This window comes from Engraulis encrasicolus, chromosome 23, assembly GCF_034702125.1.
Source record: "Engraulis encrasicolus isolate BLACKSEA-1 chromosome 23, IST_EnEncr_1.0, whole genome shotgun sequence".
Lineage (NCBI taxonomy): Eukaryota > Metazoa > Chordata > Actinopteri > Clupeiformes > Engraulidae > Engraulis > Engraulis encrasicolus.
In genome coordinates, this window is record NC_085879.1 from 22,694,935 (window position 1) to 22,719,712 (window position 24,778).

At 40.2% G+C, this 24,778-nt stretch overlaps 2 protein-coding genes across 2 annotated transcripts in view; both read left to right on the plus strand.

Moving 5' to 3' along the window:
* Window positions 1-61: 61 nt before the first annotated feature.
* On the plus strand, window positions 62-4,558 carry LOC134439939 (uncharacterized). The gene is made up of 8 exons (XM_063189866.1): window positions 62-190; window positions 461-574; window positions 769-876; window positions 1,821-1,934; window positions 2,104-2,217; window positions 3,638-3,679; window positions 3,857-3,934; window positions 4,468-4,558. The coding sequence occupies exons 1-8, from the start codon at window positions 129-131 to the stop codon at window positions 4,556-4,558; spliced, it is 723 nt and encodes a 240-aa protein (XP_063045936.1). The 5' UTR covers window positions 62-128.
* Window positions 4,559-6,515: 1,957 nt separating this feature from the next.
* Window positions 6,516-24,778, plus strand: part of LOC134440327 (NLR family CARD domain-containing protein 3-like) — a 28,988-nt gene continuing 10,725 nt past the window's right edge. The window contains exons 1-15 of the mRNA XM_063190360.1: window positions 6,516-6,866; window positions 7,638-9,432; window positions 11,577-11,744; window positions 11,881-12,051; window positions 12,404-12,577; window positions 15,601-15,765; window positions 15,886-15,963; window positions 16,117-16,281; window positions 16,600-16,773; window positions 17,007-17,165; window positions 17,706-17,879; window positions 19,282-19,446; window positions 19,680-19,853; window positions 21,235-21,399; window positions 24,470-24,643. Coding sequence (XP_063046430.1) covers window positions 6,698-6,866; window positions 7,638-9,432; window positions 11,577-11,744; window positions 11,881-12,051; window positions 12,404-12,577; window positions 15,601-15,765; window positions 15,886-15,963; window positions 16,117-16,281; window positions 16,600-16,773; window positions 17,007-17,165; window positions 17,706-17,879; window positions 19,282-19,446; window positions 19,680-19,853; window positions 21,235-21,399; window positions 24,470-24,643 — 4,070 coding nt within the window. The 5' untranslated portion in view covers window positions 6,516-6,697. The remainder of the gene's footprint in view (window positions 6,867-7,637; window positions 9,433-11,576; window positions 11,745-11,880; window positions 12,052-12,403; window positions 12,578-15,600; window positions 15,766-15,885; window positions 15,964-16,116; window positions 16,282-16,599; window positions 16,774-17,006; window positions 17,166-17,705; window positions 17,880-19,281; window positions 19,447-19,679; window positions 19,854-21,234; window positions 21,400-24,469; window positions 24,644-24,778) is intronic.

Consider the following 24,778-nt stretch of genomic DNA (forward strand, 5'->3'; position numbering starts at 1 on the left):
TGAGCTTGTTTCAAAAAATGGTACAGTATCACTTTAATGCATGAGCCCATGTGAGTGTGTTTATATTCCCTCTGTTCCTTAGTGTCACGGAAAAGAGATCAGAGTCACCCACATCTAGCTGTGTGTCCATGAGGAGTGACATATCAAAGGACAATCCACCCAACCTCAAAGAGCTACAGCCCGAGCCAAGGTTTATTGAACACAACCTGCAAAATTGCAGTTAGCAATGATCTTGTTTACCAATCTGTTTAAATGTGCACATCTAGGCTCTATTGAAGACTCTCTCTCTCTCTCTCTCTCTCTCTCTGTCTGTCTGTCTGTCTTTCTGTCTTTCTGTGTGTGTGTGTGTGTGTGTGTGTGTGTGTGTGTGTGTGTGTGTGTGTGTGTGTGTGTGTGTGTGTGTGTGTACGCATGTGATCCCATTGTCATACTATGCGATTTTTCATTCCTTTTTATTTAGTGCAGTGAAGAAGAGACCAGGGTCACCTACACCAAGTTGTGTGTCCATGAGGAGTGACCAATCAATGGATGAGCCACTCAGGTTCAAAGCGCCAAAGCCTCCTCCAGAACTAAGGTATCATCATGATCATGTGTGTATGTCTGTCTGCCTGCCTACCTGTCTGTCTGAGTGCTTGAAGGAGTGGAAAGGTGCTATATAAATTCAGTCCAGTTTACAATTCTGTCGGTTTGTCTGACTGTCTCTCAGTCAGTCTGTTGCATGAGCCCATTAATATTTGTGAGTGGTTTTATATTCATTCTGTTCCTTAGTGTCACGGAGAAGAGATCGGAGTCACCCACACCAAGCTGTGTGTCCATGAGGAGTGACATATCAAAGGACAATCCTCCCAACCTCAAAGAGCTACAGCCTGAACTAAGGTTTGTTAAGCACAACCTGCAATATGACAGTTAGCAATGATATTGTTTACTAGGCTGTTTAATTATGCATGTATGGGCGCTAAGTCTCTCTGTCTCTCTCTCTCTCTCTCTCTCTCTCTCTCTCTCTCTCTCTCTCTCTCTCTCTCTCTCTCTCTCTCTCTCTCTCTCTCTCTCTCTCTCTCTCTCTCTCTCTCTCTCTCTCTCTCTCCCGCCCTGTGTGTGCATGTGTGTCTGTGCGTTTAGCCTTGCCCTCTACTCACACAAGGCAACCCCAGTCCAAACGATTTTCTGTCATTGTTTCTCAATGGTGGAATGAGCTACCAGTTGCTACAAGAGCAGGGTCATTCCTCTCAACCTTCAAGAAGCTAGTGAAGACTCACCTCTTCTGAGAAAGCTTCCGTGCTTAACACTCTAACATAACTAATTCTACTCACCTTGTAGCCTTTAGTTTTTAATCTCTTTCCTTAGTCTTAGTCTCTGAGGTCTTTCCTTTAACATCTCTTATGTACCTAACATCTTTATGTACCTAATTTGCTTTCAACATCCTTTTAAAATCCTTTACTTATTTTTCTTTATCACTGTGTTGGACATTGTTGCCAGTGTTGCAACTGTACACTGCCCCTTGAGGTCTTTTTTTTGTTTTTTGTTGTTGCTTTTTTGCTACTTTTTTATGCATTGTCCTCCTCTTTACTCTTTGAAGGACAATGATATCAGTGTTGCAACTGTACACTGTGCCTTACGCTGTTCTTGTTTAAATTACTCCTTGTAAGTTGCTTTGAACAAAGACATCTGCTAAATACTAATGTAATGTAATTTAGTGTGTGTGTGTGTGTGTGTGTGTGTGTGTGTGTGTGTGTGTGTGTGTGTGTGTGTGTGTGTGTGTGTGTGTGTGTGCGTGTTAGCCCATTATTATACTATGAGATTTTTCATTCCCTATAATTTAGAGCCCTGCAGAAGAGACCAGAGTCTCCTACACCAAGCTGTGTGTCCATGAGAAGTGGCCAATCAATGGATGAGCCACTCAGGTTCAAAGTGCCAACTCTTACCCTTGAACTAAGGTATTATGACTTGTGTTTGTGTGTGTGTGTGTGTATGTGTGTGTGTGTGTGTGTGTGTGTGTGTTTGTGTGTGTGTGTGTGTATGTGTGTGTGTGCGCGCACACCTGTTTGTGAGAGCGGTAGGCCATTTGTATGTGTGAGTGTTTTTTTAATTCTTTCTGTTTATTAGTACCATGGAGAAGAGACCAAGGTCACCCACATCAAGCTGTGTATCCATGAGGAGTGATCAATCAATGGATGAGCCACTCAGGTTCAAAGAGGCTGCGTTGCCCCCTGAGCTAAGGTTTGTTAAGCACTTCTGAACAGCAAGATAAATATTACCTGTGGACCTCTGGTAATTTGTCATAATAATAATAAGGTCTGAGTTCTTAGTCCCATGCAAATGCACCATGTCTGTATTTGTCAAGAAATAATTCCACTGCAAATGACCCATTTTCAGTTTCACAGAACTCAGACGTCCAGTGATAATACTAGTCATTTCATTACATTGCATTTAGCAGACACTTTAGACCAAAGCGACTTACAAGGAGGACATTTAAGCAAGTACAGCAAGTAGTCTCATGCGAATGCAATTGTCTGTGATTGTTATTGTAATTGCATACCCTTTAATGCCTTTGGGCAGATCCTATGTTATAACCATACTCTCACCAGAATTGTAATGGCTATGTCTTAATATGTTACTTAATGTTTTCAGTAATGTCATAGCGAGTATTTTCAGCAAATTGTTAATAGGTCCGTTGGCGACCCCATCTGCAGTAAGAGGCTACTATCATTTTCTGGTATGAGTAACTGAGGATAATGAGGAAATTCATGTAGATGTCAACTTGTCCCTTATCATACCAAACAGAATCTGACTCACAAAAATAACGAAAAAAATCTAAGAAGAGTGCTTGCAGGTTGTCTTATACTGTATTGACATAGCAACATTGACAGTTATCTGAAGTGGTCCATAACATTGTGCCCTTTAATGGCGTGTTTCACATTTCTAATAAAGAGGATAGGCTACAGTGTCGTTAACTGTTTCAAGCCTAATTAATAAGTGTACACTAATATGTCTACACTGTCAGTGTGCTTCTATTGTTAACAGATGCCTTCAGGCTACATACTAGCCTACCCAGCGTTCACAATGTCTGTAAGTTCAGTAAATTACGGACATTTCTCCTCCCGTGGAAACTTTCCATTCATAAATACAGAGCTAAAAGCAGTAATTTGACATAATATAAGTTTGAGAGGTCCACAGGTAATACATATTCAGAGCGAATAGGGAGATGCAGTCGGCATCTTTGGTCTGCCCACCCAAAATGAGAGGGCAGACTATGCAAGGGTGAAAGAAAATAAACTTGAATTAACTGCAGGGAATTAGCAGGTGTTAGCAAAGGCCTTGTGGGATACTACCACTCATTCACCATTGTTATAATATGTATAAATAGCATGTCCACACAATTTGTTTTCTTGTGAGTATGTTGATAAGTAAGCCTCTGCTGTATTTTGTGAATGTTTGTCCATACAAATGATTCAAGCTGTTTTGACATTTTATTTCTACTATGACAGTGTGTGTCTGATGTACGTATGTGTGCCTGCATGCATGGGTATGAATAAAAGAGAGACAGATAGAGCCCAGTTGATGTTACTCTTATTGTACATCTAAATCTAACCATTAGATGTGTTGACCTTGTTTCATCATCGTTCTGTTCGTTCCTTAGAGCCATAGAAGCCTTAGAAGCAGAACTTCCTTATGAACTAAGGTTTGTCAAGCACTACCTTTTATCAACATTCTGGGCAAAACGATAAATGTGTATTTTTGATATAATAGTAGCACAGGGTATTTATCTTTGTTTTGTGTTGTCTCATTTACCCAGTAGCATTTTAGTTGGGTCTGTCATACGTCGTTAGCTTCCTGAGTTCTGCCATTTTTTCATTAGTGATATGATGAGATCCGTATCACCTACACCAAGCTGTGCATCCATGAGAAGCGACATATCAAAGTACTCTGAGCAAAGGTATGTTAAGCACCTCTGTTGACAATTCATATGAACTTCATAATAAGCAAACATAATGGGTCACAATACTACACTTTTCTACAAAATAAGGTGTCATAATGCATTCACACAAGTATTCATTTTAATTTGTGCATGCTCACGACGACACCCAATAAAAGTAAAGTAGAAACATAAAGGAATGCATAAATCTATGTTAGTCAAACAGAAGTGAATGCCCTTAGGAAATGAAATACAGTTTATTGCCATATCATTTGATTATGATTTTACTTAGACACTTGCCAAAAAGTAGTAGGACCAGAAAAACTGCTAATTTCGAGGTGGTTTCTCAATTTTTGCCGCGGCTGTATACATATTCAGACAGGTGCAACATTACCTGTTATTATTAATTTAACCCAGGTTACCCCATAAAACTAGTCCCGTCCAAATAGAACGTTGTAGGCAATAGTAAAACTGTCCCTTGGAAATAATTTTGTGAAGTTTTACGGTTATTCAATACAATTCATTGTCAAAAGCCATGTCTCTTTATTTTCCAGCCAGTCACGGAGAAAGGAATCAGAAGGCATGAAAAATTTGGCTGAAAAAAAGAAGTTTCATGAAGACTTAGTTAACATCTTCAGGGTATGACACTCTTTTTAAAAAAAAAATCTTACTTTGCTGTCTGCGCTTTGACTTACTCGTAGCACAGAGCCTCTGTTATAACCTTATTGTAACGACCAAGTCTTAAAGCAACACTCCGTTTTTTTGGACACAGGACCTCATTTCCGAGTCAGCCGGAGTGTTAGAAGTGTGTCCAGATTGTTTTTTTGAAATTCCATGCAGTCCTTGTAAAACCGCGTCTCGATGTTGCTATGCTAGCGCAAGTGATCCACTTTTACTAGCATGACCCAAAAAAGCAGTCTTAACAAATTCAATAAGCAATCAAATCACATCAATTATTATGCCAGGCTGTGGATGTGAAGGTTTGTGGTGATAGAATACTGTTTCAAATAAAACTGACCTGGCCTTACATAGATTTTTGTAATAAGGTGAACTAGTTTCTCCTAGTCAGCGGAATTTTACCTTGCTCTCGACAGCTGTGATCAGATAACCACTTCAACAGTGAGACGCCAGCTAGAACCACACTACTCTACATTACTGCGTTTTTTTAATGTATAGTGGAATATAAACCAACAACGTGGCAACATGGAAATAAATGTGCATATCAAATTGCGACAATAGAGCCCATAACCGTTCTCATTCTTTTCCTGAAAAGACCCGGAAAGAACAAAACTACTCCTATCTGCAGGAGATAGTAAACACATCCGACGCTACGTAACAGGGTGATCTGCAGTGATCATTTCAGCCCTGACGACTTCATAAAGTCAATCAGAATAGCCACAAAGAAAAGTCTGAAAACATTTGCGGTGCCATTCACCTTCCCAATCCCTGGTGTGCCACAGCCACTGTGATACCAACAGTCTCCGAAGATCACGTTTGTCCTAGCTTACACAGGCATTCTGCTGCTGTCACTGTAGCAGTGTTTTACTGATGATGATTTAGCTAACGTTACCTAAACCTTTGCTGTGCTTTACGTGCTATGGCTGGTGTGCCTTCATTGCAATAGTTACACAGTACACTGTTTACATAAACTTACACGGCAGCTTCGTTCTTCAACTAGGGAACAACTCACAAAATGTTTTGATAACTTACCGCATTGACAACTGGCCATTGGTTCCAGCAGGTCCAGGTATTTTTTCTCGACTGAGAAGAATGTTTAGCACTCCACAATTGAGATACAAGTCCTGGTGCTCCGTTATGCACACATCTCGAGATGTGCTGTGCCAGCATCTAGACTATGGAACGATGCAATCTCTTGCATCTGTGGGGAAACTAAGTCCCAACTCGGCAGCAAAAACATTCTTCTTCCATCTCCAATGCCTTGCAATTTCGGCACTGACACGACACCAATCTGTTATTCTGTTCCGGCTTTCTGCTACAGTTTCAGTGGCTGCTGCCTCATACAGAGCGCGCTCTTGTTCGGACCTTTTCAAATCCATCTCAACTCTAATGCAGTATATTCCGGCTCATACAGGTATGCTTCTGAATTTGCTAGTCCTCGTCATCAAAAGCGTCGGGTTCTCAGAATATTACCATTCTTTTTTATGATCAGAGATCGTCTGATCATAGATCTAGCAGACAGCTGCGCTCAAAACAAACTTGACAGTGAGAACCGGTAACATTGGTGTTAGATATCAGTCCGCGACTGCCAAATCAGGAAGTACTTTGCTGCGGGTGAGCAATGTAATTATAAGGTTGGTTTACTCCCTAAATCTCTGTATCGACGTGGGTATGTGTGTCGATAGCCTGGCGAAGTAATTGACGTGCTTTGAGTGTTTATTGAACTTGTTAAGACTGCTTTTTTGGGTCATGCTAACAAAAGTGGATCACTTGCGCTAGCTTAGCAACATCGACCTGTGGTTTTACAATGACTGCATGGAATTTCAAAAAAACAATCTGGACACACTTCTAACACTCCGGCTGACTCGGAAATGAGGTCCTGTGTCCAAAAAACCAGAGTGTTGCTTTAATTGGTTGTGCACTCAGCAATGCCATAGGAATTTCGTTATGATATAGTTGAGTGTTTCCATTAAAGAGTCAATAGGCCCATCGACGGTCCCATCTACAGTAAGAGGCTATGTTTGAATTCATGAAGATTCATATGACATCTTAGCCCTTTCTCCTTCTGTTTGGTCAAAGGAATTGGAGAATAGAGTGATAACATTTATGAAGCATGAACTGGAGAGGTTTAAGAAGCTTCTGAGAAATGACAACATAAAATACTATGACAAGGGAGTAGATGACAACTATGATGCCAGAGAGGGCGCTCTCAACATTGCACTACATTTCCTACGGAAGATGAACCAAATAGACCTTGCAGACTCCCTGGAGAAATGTAAGAAATCATTTTCTTATGGTGCACATAGAGGGACAAATATACTATATTTTTGTTTTTTTACCGATAATGCACCTGTGCAGCATAACTGTGTTTTTATTAAAATTGTTTGTCCTGGCAGAGGTTTCCATAGATTATTTGTGTATTGTAAATCGATAGTTATTCTAGTAGTGTAGGCTTGGTTATGCAAACAGGAAATAACTTCAAATAATCCTTAAAATTTGCATTTTAACACCACAGATAGCAGTTTGGTTTACTTAGATTTTTCCTTTAGAATGCTAACAACCTTGGTATTTTTGCTGAATGGATACATATTACTGTAAAGGGATACCCCACCCACAGGTAAAACTTCCTCCCACAGTAACTAGCATTGGAAGACCCAGCCACTGCCTGAATCTGGCGGCACAATATTTTGAAATGGTGCCATTATATTACACCAACTATGCTAAGCAAAGCTAATGTCAGCTAAATTAACTTGCCTCAGCATAGTTGTTCAAATCTTATGGCACACTGTATGCTTAAACTCTATTTCTCTATATCGCTTTATTCTCAACATCATTTAAATGTGCGCCACTGTGTGATGATGCGCTGGTGGGCCACACTGACACTAACTTGAGAGCCGAAATGCATCTCCTTGTTAACGTGGTGGTATGAATTAAAATGAGGGGGAAAAAATTCCAGGGAGTGACTCCATTTTGCCTGGGGCTGGGCTATTCCTTTAAAGGCCATATTTGTCCCATTTAAACCAGTGGCTTTAAATATAATCAACAGGTCCCATTGAGCTGTGTCAGCAAAAGCTAAAATCAAATCTGAAGAAAAAATACAAACGTGTCTTACAAGGAATATCACAGCAGGGGAAATCAGAACTCCTTGAAAAAATTTACACGGATCTCTTCATCACAGAGGGAAGAGGTGATGTATTCAGTAGCGAGAATGAAATAAGCTGTATTGAGAAAGCAACCCGAACCCAAGATACAGAAGAGAAACCAATTGAGTGCAACAGCATCTTCCAGCCATTGCCTGGAGAAGAGAAGGCCATTAGATTGGTGCTCACAAATGGAGTTGCAGGAATTGGAAAATCCATTTCTGTGCAGAAGTTTATCTTGGATTGGGCAAATGGAGTTGAAAATCAAGAGATCGAATTGATCTTCCCACTTCCCTTCAGAGAGCTGAACTTGAAGAAAGAAAAATACAGTTTGATGGAGATCCTTCACCAGTTTTTTCCTGAAACAAAAGGGATGATGTTCACCAAAAGAAAGGACTACAAAGTCCTCTTCATCTTCGATGGCCTGGATGAATGCAGACATCCTCTTCAATTCAAGAAAAATGAGATCTGGTCTGACCTAACCACACCAACTTCAATGGATGTCCTTCTGACAAATCTGATCAAAGGCAATCTGCTGCCAAATGCTCTCATTTGGATAACTTCCAGACCAGCAGCAGCCAACCACATACCTCCTGAATGCATAGACTTAGTGTCTGAGGTACGCGGCTTTAATGACGAACAGAAGGAGGAGTACTTCAGAAAGAAGATCGAAGATCAGATGCTGGCTGAAAGAGTTATCAAACTCATAAAAGAATCAAGAAGTCTCTACATCATGTGCCACATTCCAATCTTCTGCTGGATCTGTGCAACTGTTTTTGAAACAATTCTGTTGGAAACAGAATCCTCAAGGGCAAGTAAACAGCAAATCCTGAATACGCTGACACAAATGTACCTACACTTCTTGATATTTCAGACAAAACGTAAGACTGAGAAGTATGATGATGAGAAATCCAGTTGTTGTGGGTCTCCCCAGTGGGATGAGAAGGGCACTCGGGCCTTGGGGCAACTGGCTTTTGACAACTTGCTGGACAACAATCTGATCTTTTGTGACAGTGATCTCATAGACTGTGGCATTAGTGTGGAAGATGCTTTCGTATACTCAGGAATGTGCACTCAGATCTTCAAGGAGGATTCCGGGATACTCTTTGGCACTGCATTCAGCTTTGTACATCTGAGCATCCAGGAGTTCATGGCAGCATTGTATGCACACATTTGTATGAGCAAAGACAACAGGAATGTTTTTGCTGACGAGGACACATGCTCCGAGAAGGAAACCAACATGACTGACCTGCTGAAGAATGCTGTGGACAAGGCCTTGAATAGCAACAGTGGACAGTTAGACCTTTTCCTGCGCTTCCTTCTGGGTCTCTCACTGGAGTCCAATCAGAAGCTCTTACCTGGCTTACTGACATACAGTGAGCGCACATCTCAGAGCAAAGAGGAAATAGTGAAACACATCAAAGATAAGTTGAAGGAAAACCTCTCAGCAGAGAGATCAATAAATCTCTTCTACTGTCTTAATGAGTTGAATGACAAGTCGTTGGTGGATGACATCCAAAATCAGCTGAAGTCTGGCAGCCTCTCCTGTACAAAGCTTTCCCCTGCCCAGTGGTCAGCACTGGTCTTTGTACTGCAGACATCAGAAAAGGTGATCGAAGACTTTGACCTTAAGAAGTTTCAAAGGTCAGATGAATGCCTGAAGAGACTTCTTCCCGTGGTCAAAACTGCCACAAAAGCTAGGTGGGTACAACCTTTGTTTTCACTGAACTGTTACTCACTGGCATTGACAAAAAATAATAACAGGCTCATAAAACGCTACAAATAAGCATTTACAAACATATATAAACATGAATTGTATATTTTTCCCAGATGAGATACATATTAGGTTAGGTCACTTTATTAAACTAATTATGAAATATAATATAAAATTCATGTTTATATACATGTATGTTTGTTAATGCTTATTTGTAGTGTAGCGTTTTAAGAACCTGTTGTATTTGTAGCGTTTTATGAACCTGTTGTTATTTCTTGTAATCATTAAGAGTCTCGTACATACAGTAGCTAAGTGTATCCACCTGTTTATGATGTGCCCAAACATTTTAGTGTCCAAACATTTTAGATCAAACCTTTGTAGTCACCTTGCATCATGTATTTAATAGTTTTGTGGTGATAACCAGGGCTCTAAATTAACTTTTTCCACCACCAGCCAATTTGGCTAGTGGACATTTTTTCTTACCAGCCAAACAGAAGTTCAACTAGCCATTTTTTAAATCTCGCCAAAATAAACTATGCATTAGGCTAGTTATTTTTTTTCTAATTAAATGGTCATTTTGTCCAACTGTTTCTACAACACAGATACACTATAGGCCTGCATAGGCTACTATATGCCTACATAATAATTAAGCATATTATAGGCCTAGGCTATATATTTTTTCATTATTTTTTAACTTCTGCTTTATTTTTTACTTTCATTACTTAGGCCTAATTAATTTGATTAGTTTTTGTTCAATTCCTCTGAAAACAGCTGAATCACATCGGACAAGCCACTCACATAACAGACCTTTAACATACAGTAACCAATCACAGAGCCAAACACTACAAAACCTCACATACGCACACCCCAAGGAAGGAGAGATGAGGGGAAAATGAGAGGAGAGAGGAGGAGCTCTTCTCTACCATGCGCAACAAAATGACAAGAGTCCTAGTTTAATTAAAAGTAAATAATATCTCGGGAATCTTCGCTTCCTTTGTTACTTCCACAGCTTCGTCGTTGGTTGCTTTTTTTTCTTTCCGATGGCGTGGGCTTTCCAACTTAGTTGCGCCACGACTCTGAACATTTCAGAAGACAACTGAACTGACAGCTACGGTCACACTACTCTGACAGTCGGTTCTCCTCCTCTGCCCTGGTCGCTATTTCGTTCCACAACCACTCATTTTTAACGTCACTATTTACAATTACTACTAGCATTCACCAACACACAGAACCTTGCTCTAACCCCCGCCACATTCTCATCACTCGCACAAAACATAGTCTACACAACAGAAGTAGGCCTAGCGCTATGCATAATCTGCGTAAGTCCTGTTATTGAAACGGTCAGGGTTTCGCTGCTTCAAAAATGCAGCCTGTTACAGCAAGGTTCATATAGTAATAATAGCAGTAGTGACGGGGTTGTAGCGAAAGCGACGAGAGCATAGGAGGAGAGCTGCCTGTCAGAATAGTGTGAGCGCAGCTTAGCTGACAGAAGGCTGGTCGTCTGAAATGTTTTCAATCCTGGCGCGCGCAACAGCATGGAGTTGACGCTCGATGCACTGGAAAGCCCACGGTGGGAGGCTACGTCGTGACGCTAGTGTCCATGGGTAATGTAGGAAATCTCGCCCTATAACGTTCGTCAGAGCAGCGGTTTACCGTTCATAAGTTACTGTACTCGGGCGCTACTAGCCAAATTGGCGGGTAGGTATTTTTTTCTACTAGCCAAAATTACTTTTCACCCGTGTTTGGCGTGTTGGCGTGTGTTAATTTAGAGCCCTGGTGATAACTGATGCAATGTGTACCTTAATTGATTAACTGCTACCGTGCTTCTTTTCAGACTACTAGATTGTGGAAACATGAGTGGTGTAGAACAGGTCTTTGGGTTGTATTTGGGTTTGAGTTGCTTTTGGTTGCTTTCCCATTTGGGTTAAATACCTTCTACATCTCAACTTCTCAACTTCAAAGAAAATGTATTCAGTTGTGTTTCAAATCAATTAATGTGGTATGCACGAAGGAATCTGAGCTTTTGTTTGCTCCAATATAAGCAAACTCCATAAAGCTGGTGTGAATATCAATTGTGACCAACAAATATATGGTTTTATTTATCTTCTTATACTTACTATTTACATCACAGGCTGGACAACTGTTGTCTAACTCAAGAGAGCTGTTTAGCTATTGCAAAAATCCTCAGCTCTTCATCTCTGAAGGAGCTGGACCTGAGTGGCAATGCAATTAAAGACACAGGAGTGGAGATTCTGGCCTGCGAACTTCAAAATCCACAGTGCAAACTTGAGACCCTGAGGTAATTTTACTTGCCCCTACATCAACACAAGTATTAGGGAAGAAATGTTCTCCTAGAGAGATATCACATGATATGGCTGAAAACATTTACAGCATTTTCCATCCACCCTAAACTTTCATTTTCTTCTTTTCTTTAGGCTTTCAAAAGGCAGCATCACAGGTGAAGGATATGCCCTTCTTGCATCAGCCTTGAGAAGAAACCTCCACCTGAAAGAGTTGGATATGGGAGGGAATGACCCTGGTGACTCTGGAGTGAAATTGTTGACAGGTTTACAGAAGGATTCCATCTGCAAACTGGACACCGTCAGGTTTTACTTCATTTCCCATTGTGACATTTTTTTCAATTGTGAAGATCAATACAGTATTATGTTATGAATCCATACTTGTTTACGTGTCAATATCTGTCTATTTTAATTATTTGTGCATGTGTTATACATGCTTTGCTTTTGTAGAATTTCATTACATTGTGAAGATCAATATTATGTTATTAATCCATACATGTTCACGTGTCAATATCAGTCTATTTTAATTATTTGTGCATGTGTTATACATGCTTTGCTTTTGTAGAATTTCATTACATTGTCTGGACACACAAGGTAATGATTTAATTCATTTTAAATGTCATTTTCTCAATTTCCGTCATTTCTTCACTCTCTACAGGTTCTTAATGAATGATGATGCAGAGAAATCATGTGGATATTTGAGTATAGTTTTAGGCAGAAACCCCTTACTCTTGAGAGAGCTGAATCTCAGTGAACACAAACTGGGAGAATCAGGAGTGAAGCAGTTTTGTGCACTCCTGGAGGACTCACACTGCAGATTCAAGAAGCTCAAGTTAGTGCTTTAAGTCCAACCAGCATGTTTTGTAATAGTCAATATGTTGATGTTAAAATGAATGTACATACAGTGCTCAGTAATGAGTACATCCCTTTTGAAAAGTAACATTTTGAACAATATTTCATAAACACACAAGTTAGGTCCAGAATTTGTAGAGTAAGTTTACTACATCTTTGAAGCTTACCACAGAAAAGTAAGTTATGTAAGTTAAACTACATATTTTCCCATTTTTGTGAAATTATGGTGAGCATACCCCAAACTGATGCACAGTTTGTCTCTTCAAAAACTCCCCATTTACAGTGCCCTCCATAATTATTGGCACCCCTGGTTGAGATGTGTTAAAAGCCTTAAAATAAATTCAGTGTTTATTGCAGAAGAATACTGTCACACTGAAAATTTTAGGAAAATGTAGCCTTCAACTCAAATGAATTGTAGGAAAATAAAAAAAATCCCTGACTAAAAAATAATTATTTTTCATTAAATCACCTGTTCCACAATTATTGGCACCCTTAACAATTCCCAGGAAATAAATATAATTGAAGCATTTCTGTCATTTCTACAGTAGTTTACAAAGTTTACCAGAGTATGTAGGAACATTTAATTAGTAATTCATCACTTCCTGTTTCCCTGGGGTATAACTATGACGTGACACCGAGGCCATTTCTCTTATCCACTCTTAAGCATGGGAAAGACAAAGGAACACAGCATACAAGTGAGGCAGATGTGCGTCGACCTTCACAGGTCAGGCAGAGGCTACAAGAAGATTGCCACTCAACTGCAGCTGCCCATATCTACTGTGAGAGGAATAATTAAGAAGTTCAAAACAACTGGAACAGTGGTAAACAAGCCTGGACGAGGACCCAAGTTTATTTTGCCACCACGCACAGTGAGGAGGATGGTAAGAGAAATCAAAATATCTCCAAAGCTCACTGTTACAGAATTACAACAAATGGTAGCATCCTGGGGTCACAAAGTCTCCAAATCAACCATCAGGCGCTGTCTACACGCCAACAAGCTGTTTGGGAGGTATGCACGGAGAAAACCTTTCCTCACCCACAATCATAAACGCAAACGTCTGGAGTTCGCCCAGCGGTATTGGGGCTTCAACTGGGACCGTGTGCTTTGGTCAGATGAGACCAAGATTGAGCTTTTTGGCAACAAACACTCTAAGTGGGTCTGGCGTGCCACGAAAGATGCGCATGCTGAAAAGCACCTCATACCCACTGTGAAGTATGGGGGTGGGTCAGTGATGCTGTGGGGCTGTTTCGCTTCCAAAGGCCCTGGGAAGCTTGTTAGGGTGCATGGCATCATGAATGCTTTGAAATACCAGGACATTTTAAATCAAAATCTGTTGCCCTCTGCCAAAAAGCTGAAGATGGGTCGTCACTGGGTCTTTCAGCAAGACAATGACCCTAAACATATGGCCAAATCTACACAGAAATGGTTAACCAGACACAAAATCAAGCTCCTCCCATGGCCATCTCAGTCCCCAGACCTCAACCCCATTGAGAACCTGTGGGGTGAGCTGAAGAGGAGAGTACAGAGGAGAGGACCCAGGTCTCTGGATGATTTAGAGAGATTCTGCAAAGAGGAATGGCTGAAGATCCCTCTTTCTGTCTTTTCCCATCTTGTGAAACATTATAGGAGAAGATTAGGTGCTGTTTTGTTGGCAAAAGGGGGTTGTACAAAATATTAACAACAGGGGTGCTAATAATTGTGACACACATTATTTGATGTCAAATAATTATTTCTTTATGTGGGATTTTTTCCCCACTGAATAAATGCACTTGTATTGAAGGTTGGATTTTTCTCTTTTTTTTCCATTAAGGTCCCATATTATTTAGAGAAAAATAATAATAATTGGAAGCTAAAAAACACATCTCAACCAGGGGTGCCAATAATAATGGAGGGCACTGTATGTTCGAATGAGTTAAGATCAGTTGTCATACTTACAGTAATCACTAAAATCACTCTCACCTCTTTAGAAAATCAGTATTGGACATAGGTGTGTGTTGGGTGCACAACAACCACATATGCCATTCCTTGCCATGTGCGGCATAGTGTCATGGGAATTAATCACCCCAGTTTACATTTGTACTTCCTTAGATAGTTTTGGACCCCAGTAGATACAGGTTTCTGACTGATAAGGAAAGCTTTGATGGTCTTCTTATAGCATTGACCCTTCTGGTGTAAAAAGTGTTTTTCTTTGTCAGGCCTTTTGTCCTTTCTCTTCCATGTGGTATCGTTGCTAACAGCAGGAAATGAGAAGGGGTTTGCTCTGAAAAATATTGTTTTATAGCCAACTGTTTGGTAGAAACTGTGTAATAATCCTTACACTCTTTTGAGACCGATTGAAAGCTTGCTCAATTACTAAAATAGAGGTTTCCACAGAGACTTTCATTTAATCTGCATCACCCTAATTTGTCCGAAGTGGAAAATGTGTAATAAAAATCATATCATGTAAAAAAAATACTTCTATGTTGTATGTTCAACAGATATTGTACTGAACATAGTCTATGCATGTTATGGAGATATTGTTTGCTTTTATTGAAATATTGCTCAAAATGTTACTTTTCAAAAGGGGTGGACACATTATTGCAGAGGACTGTATACAATATTATAATGCCGTATTTTCTGAAGGCCGTTCATCAATTTAAACTAAATATCTCTTTCAGGCAGCACTAAAGCGTTACCCTTTTTATGTAATTGTTCACACTAATACTTATCACTAATACATTAGCCTAATAACAACTGAAATGTCACCTGCTTAATAAACACAATAGAGCTACAAAGTGAGGCCATCATCAGAATGTGGTCAAAACCCTTCCCCTGGTTCCATATCAAAAATGGTAATGGACTCTAAACAGGGGTTTTGGATATTGGTTGCTGCTGAAGGGAGTAATTCTGGAGACCCTAGCCATTTTGCCAAACTACATTTTACATCTTTTATCTTGTGGGTTTTGCAATCATCGTGGTCTGCTTTTGATTATTGTATTACTTTTGCCTCCTGCTGTGTACAGGCTTAAGAACTGCAGCATAACAGAAGATGGCTGTGCTGCTCTGACTGCAGCTCTGATATCAAACCCTTCACACCTGGTAGAGCTGGACCTTAGTGAGAATAAACTAGGGAACACAGGTGTGAATTACATCTTGGAGTTACTGACATTTAAAGCAGAGATTCCTGAGTAAGTCATGGAACACAATTAGCGGAACAGTTCTTCAGCATTATACTGATTAAATCATTTAATAATTTAATTATTTTATTTTATTTTTGATTATCTAACTGAAAATCTCTAACTGAATAGGAATATGCAAGTATACTCTGAAGTGGAACAGCCATCACCTCTTCTTAGGACACCACACTGCCAGTTACAAAAACTGAAGTAAGTCATGGATTTGGGATAATGTCATGCCCTTTTTATTACTAAGTTCACAATGTGCAGGTGTGAATATGCATATTTAGTATTCTAATCCTCTCATCCCTCTAGAATTCAATATGTTGGAAAATGTTTTAACTGCACAATGTTTCCCCCCAGGCTCTCAGACTGTGGTATAACAGGACATGGATATAATACTCTGGCCTCAGTTTTCAAATCAATACCCTCACACCTGAAAGAACTGGACATGAGAGGAAATGACCCTGGAGATTCTGGAGTTGAGCTCCTCACCTCAGCACTGAACAATCAGGAATGCAAACTGAAGTGAGCAAATCAAGTACAAAAATGTTCACAGAATGAATCATTTAAGTATAAAGGGAGAGAGCGTGTGGACATTACCTATTGTTTTATTTTAAATATATGTTCATGCGATGGAATTGAGGAAAGGAATGTGGAATAATAGAATAGTGAGTGAGAAACAAAAATAGTGAATGTATTAGTGTCTGTTCACCTGGGGGTGGCAGTTGTTTTTTTTTAACTGGAGGGTAAAGGATTGCACCTGCATATTTGTGCTCTGCATCTGTAAAATTCTTAGAAATTCTGGCAGACTGTCGTGAAGACAATCTCCTCTCTTTTCTGTAGGCTGCTGAAGAGTGCCACTGCAGAGAAAGCTTATGAGCATCTGGCTTCAGTTCTAGGCAAAAACCCCTTACTCCTGACAGAGCTGGATCTGAGCAATACAAACGTTGGAGACTCAGGGGTACAACAGTTGTGTGCTCTACTGAAGGATTCACACTGCAAATTCAAGAAACTCAAGTTAGTAATTTAACGTATTAACACATGGATATTTTGCATTGGAACACATATTTGAAGATTGTTTAATATTTTGTCTCATGGCATGTAGAGGTGCTTCATCACTGTATTATCATTATGTAAGACCACACATTGATGCTCTCATTATATTCTTAAATATGTGATATTCATGTTTCAGTTAAGTGGTAATTACACTACTTAAAAAGTTAAATCACTTCACATTCCTATCTTTCCAGACTCTCAGACTGTGGCATAACTGAAAAAGGATATGCTGCTCTCGCTGCAGCTGTCAAATCAAACTCCTTGGACGAGCTGGATCTGAGAGGAAATGACCCTGGTGACTTTGGAGTAGAGCTCCTCACTTCAGCATTGAACAATCAGGAATGCAAACTGAAGTGAGGAAATAAAGTAAAATTACAGCGTCAAAGTATAATGGATTTTCTTCTGAAGAGTATGAGAAATGAAAATGTGCTTTTAGTATGTTGATATGTTGTATAACCATACGATCACACCACGGGCGTTGAACGCGTGGAAAGATGCGGAAGTAATTGACTTTGTATGGGAGAGCAGGCGGCGAACGAGGCAAACGCGTCGGGAGCGTTTCTAGAGGCGAGGGCGTTGAATATATAAATAGAAATATGTAATGAGCTCGGTGGCTGCAGGGCGTCAGCCAATGGAATGTTCACATTTTTCTAAACACGAGCTTCGGTTGGTCGAGATTCCTGGCTGAACGCTTCAGGTTGAATCGTTTGCCTCGTTCAACGCCCCTGACCAGTGCTTTCCAGGCAGGAGTCAGCAGCGTTGTGGCTCTTTCAACGCTGGCGGTGTGATCGCGGCATTAGGGCATTAGATCGTGTGAGATTTGTCCTATCCCTGTTACATGTTAACAATTACTGAAAGAGAATAATGATTAACTATTGATTGTCTCTATATAGGTTGCTGAAAAGTTGTGCTTCAGTGAAAGCTTGTGAGTATCTGACCTCAGTTCTGGGTAGAAACCCCTTACTCATGACAGAGCTGAACCTGAGTGAGAAGATACAAGGAGACTCAGACGTGAAGCAGTTCTGTGCTCTACTGGAGGATTCACACTGCAGATTCAGGAAAATCAGGTTAGTGATTTGATGTTTTTCCAAATGCCTGCTATAGATCAAGTCAAGTCAAGTCAAGTCAAAGTTTATTTGTAATGCACTTTTAAAACAACACAAGCAGCTGACCAAAGTGCTAACAGAAGGGCCTAAGTAAAAAGACTTGAAACAACATAAAGCAACAATTGACAAAAGACGTGGAGACATCCATAAAACACATAAAAAACACAGGCATTAGTGGATACGATATGACTGAAAAAAATACAATAAAATACTGAAGTCAGTATCAGTAAGAACAAATAGGCCTATAGGCCTATAAATGAATGAACATCACACAAGAGTGTCAATAAATAAGAGGGTTTAAAAAAAGAAGAAGGTGGGTTAAAACAATAAATAAATAAATAAACAAATCAGTAAGTCAATAGGGCCCAGATGAGATTTAAAAGACAAGAATATATCAAGGGGAAGTAAAAACTTGGGCATAAAAATGGGTCTTAAGATCCGTTTTAAAAACAGCTAAGGAGGGAGCTAGGCGGATGTGAATAGGGAGCTCGTTCCACAGTTTTGGGCCAACAACTGCAAAGGCCCGGTCCCCTCTACTTTTAAGTCTGGAACGGGGCACCACAAGACACATTTTGTCGGCTGACCTGTTGGCCCTGGAGTGGCTCTGTAAAGTTAAAAGATCAGCTAGGTAGGGGGGTGCCAGACCGTGTAGGGCTTTAAAAACAAATAAAAGAATCTTAAAATGTATCCTGTGTCGTACGGGGAGCCAGTGGAGGGCAGCGAGTACAGGTGTAATATGCTCACGCCTCCGTGTCTTGGTCAGAAGACGTGCGGCTGCATTTTGCACAAGTTGTAGCCAGGTAAGAGAGGCGGAGCTTATGCCAGCTTATAGGGCATTGCAGTAGTCTAGGCGGGAGGTGACAAAGGCATGGATAACATTTTCAAAAATTTTAAAAGATAAAAAAGGTTTAGCCTTGGATAAAAACCTTAGTTGATAAAAACTGGATTTTACGACCATGTTAATTTGTTTCTCCATTTTAAAAAATTGATCTAGATGTTCCATTCCTCTTAATTTCTGACAGAATATAATTCCACAAACTAAACTCATACTTTATTGTTAAAATGTATAATATAATGAAATTAAAATGCAACAGATCAATAAGAATTGGCTTAAATAATTCATGCACATTAAGTTTAGTGTTATCTGAGGTTGTGTACAATGTTCTTTGGAGTGTCATGCGAACATTGGACTGAAACGTGAAAAGAATAATCTAATATTGCACCATATAAATCTGAAGGTACCAATTGTTGGTGTTCAAACTGCTTAACTCCATGCATATGCATATAATAGGACATTGTTCTATTTAACAATAATTTCTTAAATAAAAAAAATAAAAATAAAAATGATTTAACATTTTTTTAGGCTGTCAGACTGTGGTATTACTGGAGATGGATATGCTGCTCTGGCCTCAGCTTTAGAATTAAATCCCTCACACCTGGAGGAGATGGACCTAAGAGGGAATGACCCTGGAGACTCTGGAGTGAAGCTCCTCCTGTCAGCAGTGGACAATCAGAAATGCAAACTGAGGTTAGATAATTAAGTTAGATTACAGTCAATGTCAATGTTTTGGATTTCATTGCTGGTAAAAAAAATGAGTGTGGGAAATGGAAATGTATTGGTGTATGCAAAATGATGGATTAAGGGAATTGAATAGAATTGGGAAATTATGTTTGTGCAATATTCGCCCTATGCCCTCTGTTAAATGTTGAGGAATGTTGAGAGAAGACAATGGCCGTAAACTCGTGTTTGTCTCTATATAGGTTATTAAAGAATGATGCAGCAGAGAATGCCTGTGAGTATCTAACAACAATTCTAGGTAGAAATCCCTTACTCCTGGTGGAGCTGGACCTTAGTGGGAAGCAACAAGGAGAATCCAGAGTGAATCAGTTGTGTGCTCTGCTGGAGGATCCTCACTGCAGACTAAAAAAACTCAAGTAAGTGCCTGGGGCATGTGTTTAAAATCAGTAAGAATTGCCTCCAGTCATACATGAACTATGAAATAATGTTTGTGGTGGAAGGAGGCTTGGGGAAACCCTGTGCTTTTATGCCATTATAAAAGGACAGTACAAACTGAACTTATTCAGTGTTATTTGAATTTGAAGCTGTAACGGACTGCCTCTGTTCGAGCCCTATCTCACGTCATTTCGTGAAGTATTCACGAAAAAAATAACGTTCATTTTCGTGGTGCATTCACGTTATTGCCCGTTTTTCGTGGTTGGACAACGAAACGCTGCCTATTCATTTGAATTGCCCGACTGCTGCTATGGTTATCCAAGCGTCTGCAGGGGCGGGGAGGGGGTGCTGACAGAACACTGCTGATACACTCGGGACTCACTAATTCGACGCCCTTTCGGTACTTACGCCTTATGTCATACGATCCTAAACCTAAACCTAACCCTAACCTTAACCCTAAACCTGAACCTAAACCTAAACCTAACCCTAACCTTAACCCTACTTAACCCTAAACCTAACCCTAACCCTAACCTTAACCCTAACCCTAACCCTAACCCTAAATTGCTTGTTTGAAATGTTTGGTGACGGTACCGAAAGGGCGTCAAACTAGTGGGTCGCTAGGCAGCAGTCGGGCAATTCAAATGAATAGGCAGCGTTTCGTTGCCCAACCACGAAAAACGGGCAATAACGTGAATGCACCACGAAAATTGAAGTTATTTTTTTCGTGAATACTTCACGAAAGGCGTGAGATACGGTTGCTCTGTCTCCTCCGGAGTGAGAGCGCAGTGTTACCCCATTTACACTACATTTTCAATGTCACCACGAACTTCACCAATAGCAGGAGTGAGCCTATAAGAAGGCTAAGTTTAAATGTAATGGCTGTCAGAAACAACCACAAGCAGAGAGAGAGAGAGAGAGAGAGAGAGAGAGAGAGAGAGAGAGAGAGAGAGAGAGAGAGAGAGAGAACAATGCAGAATGTGCACCATGAAGATTCCCTGTTCCGAAATGCTGGTGCCAGAGACTGATCTGCTCTGATCCAAATTGAGCCTGAGCACGCACGTCTGCAAATAAGGGATCCTCTTCTGTTTCCTCCGGTTGACCAGTATGAGACCAATAGTGTTCGACTCGTTCAAGGAATTGTAACTTACCAGGAGGAATTCCCTAACCGACTGCCTTCGCTGCTTGAGCACATTCAGGCCTGAGCAAGAGCGGTAAATGCGGTAAATAGCTGACTGGTGCTCAACAAAGAGCTTAAAAATCTTTTTTAAAAGAGTTGGTGGCACCGTTACAAAGCTAAATTTAAGGTAGCATTTTTTTACTCAATAAAGAGGTATAAAAAGCAATATTCTCTTCTCTCTCCAGATTATCAGACTGCGGTATAACAGAAGAAGGATATGCTGCTCTGGCCGTAGCTCTCAAATCAAACTTCTTACACCTGGAGGAGCTGGACCTAAGAGGAAATGACCCCGGAGACACTGGAGTGGAGCTCCTCACTTCAGCACTGAAAAATCAGAAATGCAAACTGAGGTGAAAACGATTATTATTTTTCCTCTGGATGAGTACCATGGACAACTCACAATGGGTGTTGTGAATACAAATATTATATTAAATACTTTTAAATATGAGACTCCATACATTGATACAGTTACTCTATTAAATTAAACATTAGAATTCTTTAAAGTGCGGGCGCGATCACACAGACCACGGATTTCTGCCTATAATCTGCGATGCGCGTCCAGCTGATAATCAGAAGTGACCACACCGAGCGCGGATCCACTGCCCATTCAAATGCGGTGACTAGGCAATGTAACGACTCAACTGTCACTCGCAATGTAGCCTAATCGATGGTGTTGTGTCCTTAAATGTTGTGAATACATACACAAAATGCTTTGTCCATTCATCTATGTAAAATTAATAGAGGACAAGCTATTTTCTTGCTCTCCTAACGTTGGATAGTGAATCTGATATGAATGTTGATAACGGTCTCCTATCGAACATCTGGAAATCTGCCGCGGGTTTTCCGCCTTGAGTTGAACTTTTTTCAACTCAATCTGCCCGGCCAGGAGAGGCGGAGAATCCGCAACCGGTCTTGCGCTGATATTGGACGCGTAATCCACTCATTTTCCTTGACAAACAATAGAACACATCCTCCTCCTACTTTAAAATTTGCGGTCTGTATGATCGCGCCCTTAAGGGTAGTGTGCAGTATGCTTTGAGCAGAATCACTTCAACATGGGTAGAACAATAGATTCACTTACGTCAATGTCCCCCTCACTGACTACGCTCCTCAGATGCCAACCTCCTAAACACCAAGTATTGCATCCTATGAGACATAGCCTTTGCCATTGCTTCCCCCACCCTCTGGAACTTCCCCTGGCCATCCAAAATTCTTATTCATTGCTTTCCTTCAAATGCAATCTCAAGACCACTCTCAACACTTGCGTCTAGTACCACCAGAATCACCCTCTTCTCCTCCACATCTTTGGTTTTGTTTTGTTAACCTCTTTTCTTCTTACCTCTGTTGAGTCTTTGTCTATTCATCTGTGTTTGTTACTGTCTTCATATAAAAATAATAACACTTTATTTTAGGGATACATCTATTAGCACTAATACATACAATATTAATGCCTGTGTAAGTAACTTGTAAGGCATGTACTAAGCAAAATAAGACAGTTGTTAAGCATGTATTCACAAATGTCTTGTTCATGCCCAATTATGGATTTATTACTAATATAACCTTAGTAAGGACCAGTAAGCCTATATTTCTATTTATTAGTAAGTAGTAAGTGGCAGAATACAATGTGTATAAGCTCCCGACACACTGTGTGAACAAACCCTGAACAGTGTGAAAACAGATGCGGAATAAGGGTCCCTATTCTAAAGTGATGCATTGGTCAGCCCAGATGGCTCAGGGCCTCCGCACTACCAAAGTCCCCCTCGTTACCTAGGGCCCCCACACCACCCAGGCCTGCACTACCTAGCCCCCCCGATCTACAAAGTGTAAGGGTATATTAAATAATTAATACTTACCCAGCTGAGTCATGTCGTTGTTTCTTGTTCATAATAATGCAAAGAAGGTAACAGGAGCCTTAATATAGCAAGGATTGAACGTGCACTTGTCAATGGCGGTGGGTTGGTGAGATGTAATTTTTTTTCATGTATCACTCAGTTTTCATTGTGAAAACCCCCAAAATAAATGTAGAACATTAGAATAATAGTTTTGAAGCAAAACTAATCTATTCTTTTGTGATAATTAAGTTAATGTTTGAGAACATTAGCTTCAAGAAGTGCAGTGCATGATGGGTACACAATCTAGGCCAACAGACAACCTACCCAGCTCTGAGCCTACGTCTTTAGCTCCTACCCTCACTCGTGAAATTTAGATGCTATCCAGAGCCGTCTAATAAGAGTTACGCAAACCGGGGACCAGGAAGTCGGTTGATTCGCGTAGATTAAAATGTTTCTTAACAGTAAACTTCTGTTCGTTGGAAACTAACACAGAACCATCACATACCAAACAAAGATTAAGTACAAACAAATTACATTACCTTTACCACATTTTCTGTGTTCTACGGCCACCACCTAGAACTAAGTAACTACTTATAATAGAACTAAAGTCAATGGGGATTTCCATGTTAACGCTCCGTGAGGCTCCATGAGAGCCGCCATTGCTGTGGAAGGATTGGACCACAGAGGTCTATGGGAGTGACCTAACTCTGTTATTAGATGGCTCTGGATGCTATCCAAACAATTTGCCATGTACGTAACAACAGAAATATTATCATTGCTTCATTGGCCATGCATTGCATTTCTGACTAAGGGCGTACCCATCATGCACTGCACTTCTTGGAGCTAAGTTTCTCAAACATTAACTTATTTATCACAAAGGAATAGCTGAGTTTCGCTTCCAAACTATTACTCATCGTTATATTCTGTATTTATTGTAGGGTTTTTACAATTAAAACTAATTGGTTTATGAAAAAAATCCATCTCACCACCCCACCATCATTGAGAAGTTTATGTCCAATTCTTGCTATATAGTGCTTCCAAGTCTTGTCTTATATATAGAGTGGAATAAGTGAGGTCTACATATCGATTGAATGTAATGCAGATTCAGAAATGTTCTTACACTTTGCTTCCCGGGAGCGGGGGGGCTAGAGCAGGGGCCCTAGGTAGTACGGGGGCCCTAGGTAGTGCGGGGGCCCTAAGCCATCAGGGCTGAGCAATGCATCACTTTAGAATAGGGACCCTTATTCCACATCTGTTTTCACAATGTTCAGGGTTTGTTCACACAGTGTACAAGGAGCTTATACACATAGTATTTTTGCCCTTACTGCTTACTCATAAATAGAAATCTAGGTCTACTAGGTCCTTACTAAGGTTATATTGGTAATAAATCCCTTATTGGGCATGAACAAGACATTTCCGAATAAATGTCTAACAACTGTCTGATTTTGCTTAGAACATGCCTTACAAGTTACTTACTAAGGCATTCATATTGTATGTATTAATGCTAATAGATGTATCCCTAAAATAAAGTGTTACCATCACTGATAGACATTAATATCACTAAATTCATTTTCTCCACTCTCTTTAGAATGTTGAAGTGTGATGCAGCAGATGAAGCTTTTGAGTATCTGACTGCATTTCTGGGTAGAAACCCCTTACTCTTGACAGAGCTGGACCTGAGTAAGAAGAGACTTGGGGACTCGGGACTGAAGCTGTTCTGTGCTCTACTAGAGGATTCACACTGTAGGCCCAAAAAACTAAAGTAAGTGATTTATTTGTTCTATATGTCTGCTATTTAGCATATTCTATAACATATTTGATTATTGTTGATGTAAACACAGAAGGTAAGGCAAACCTGTAGACATTTACCACTGGACTTAATTAAGAACATAATGTC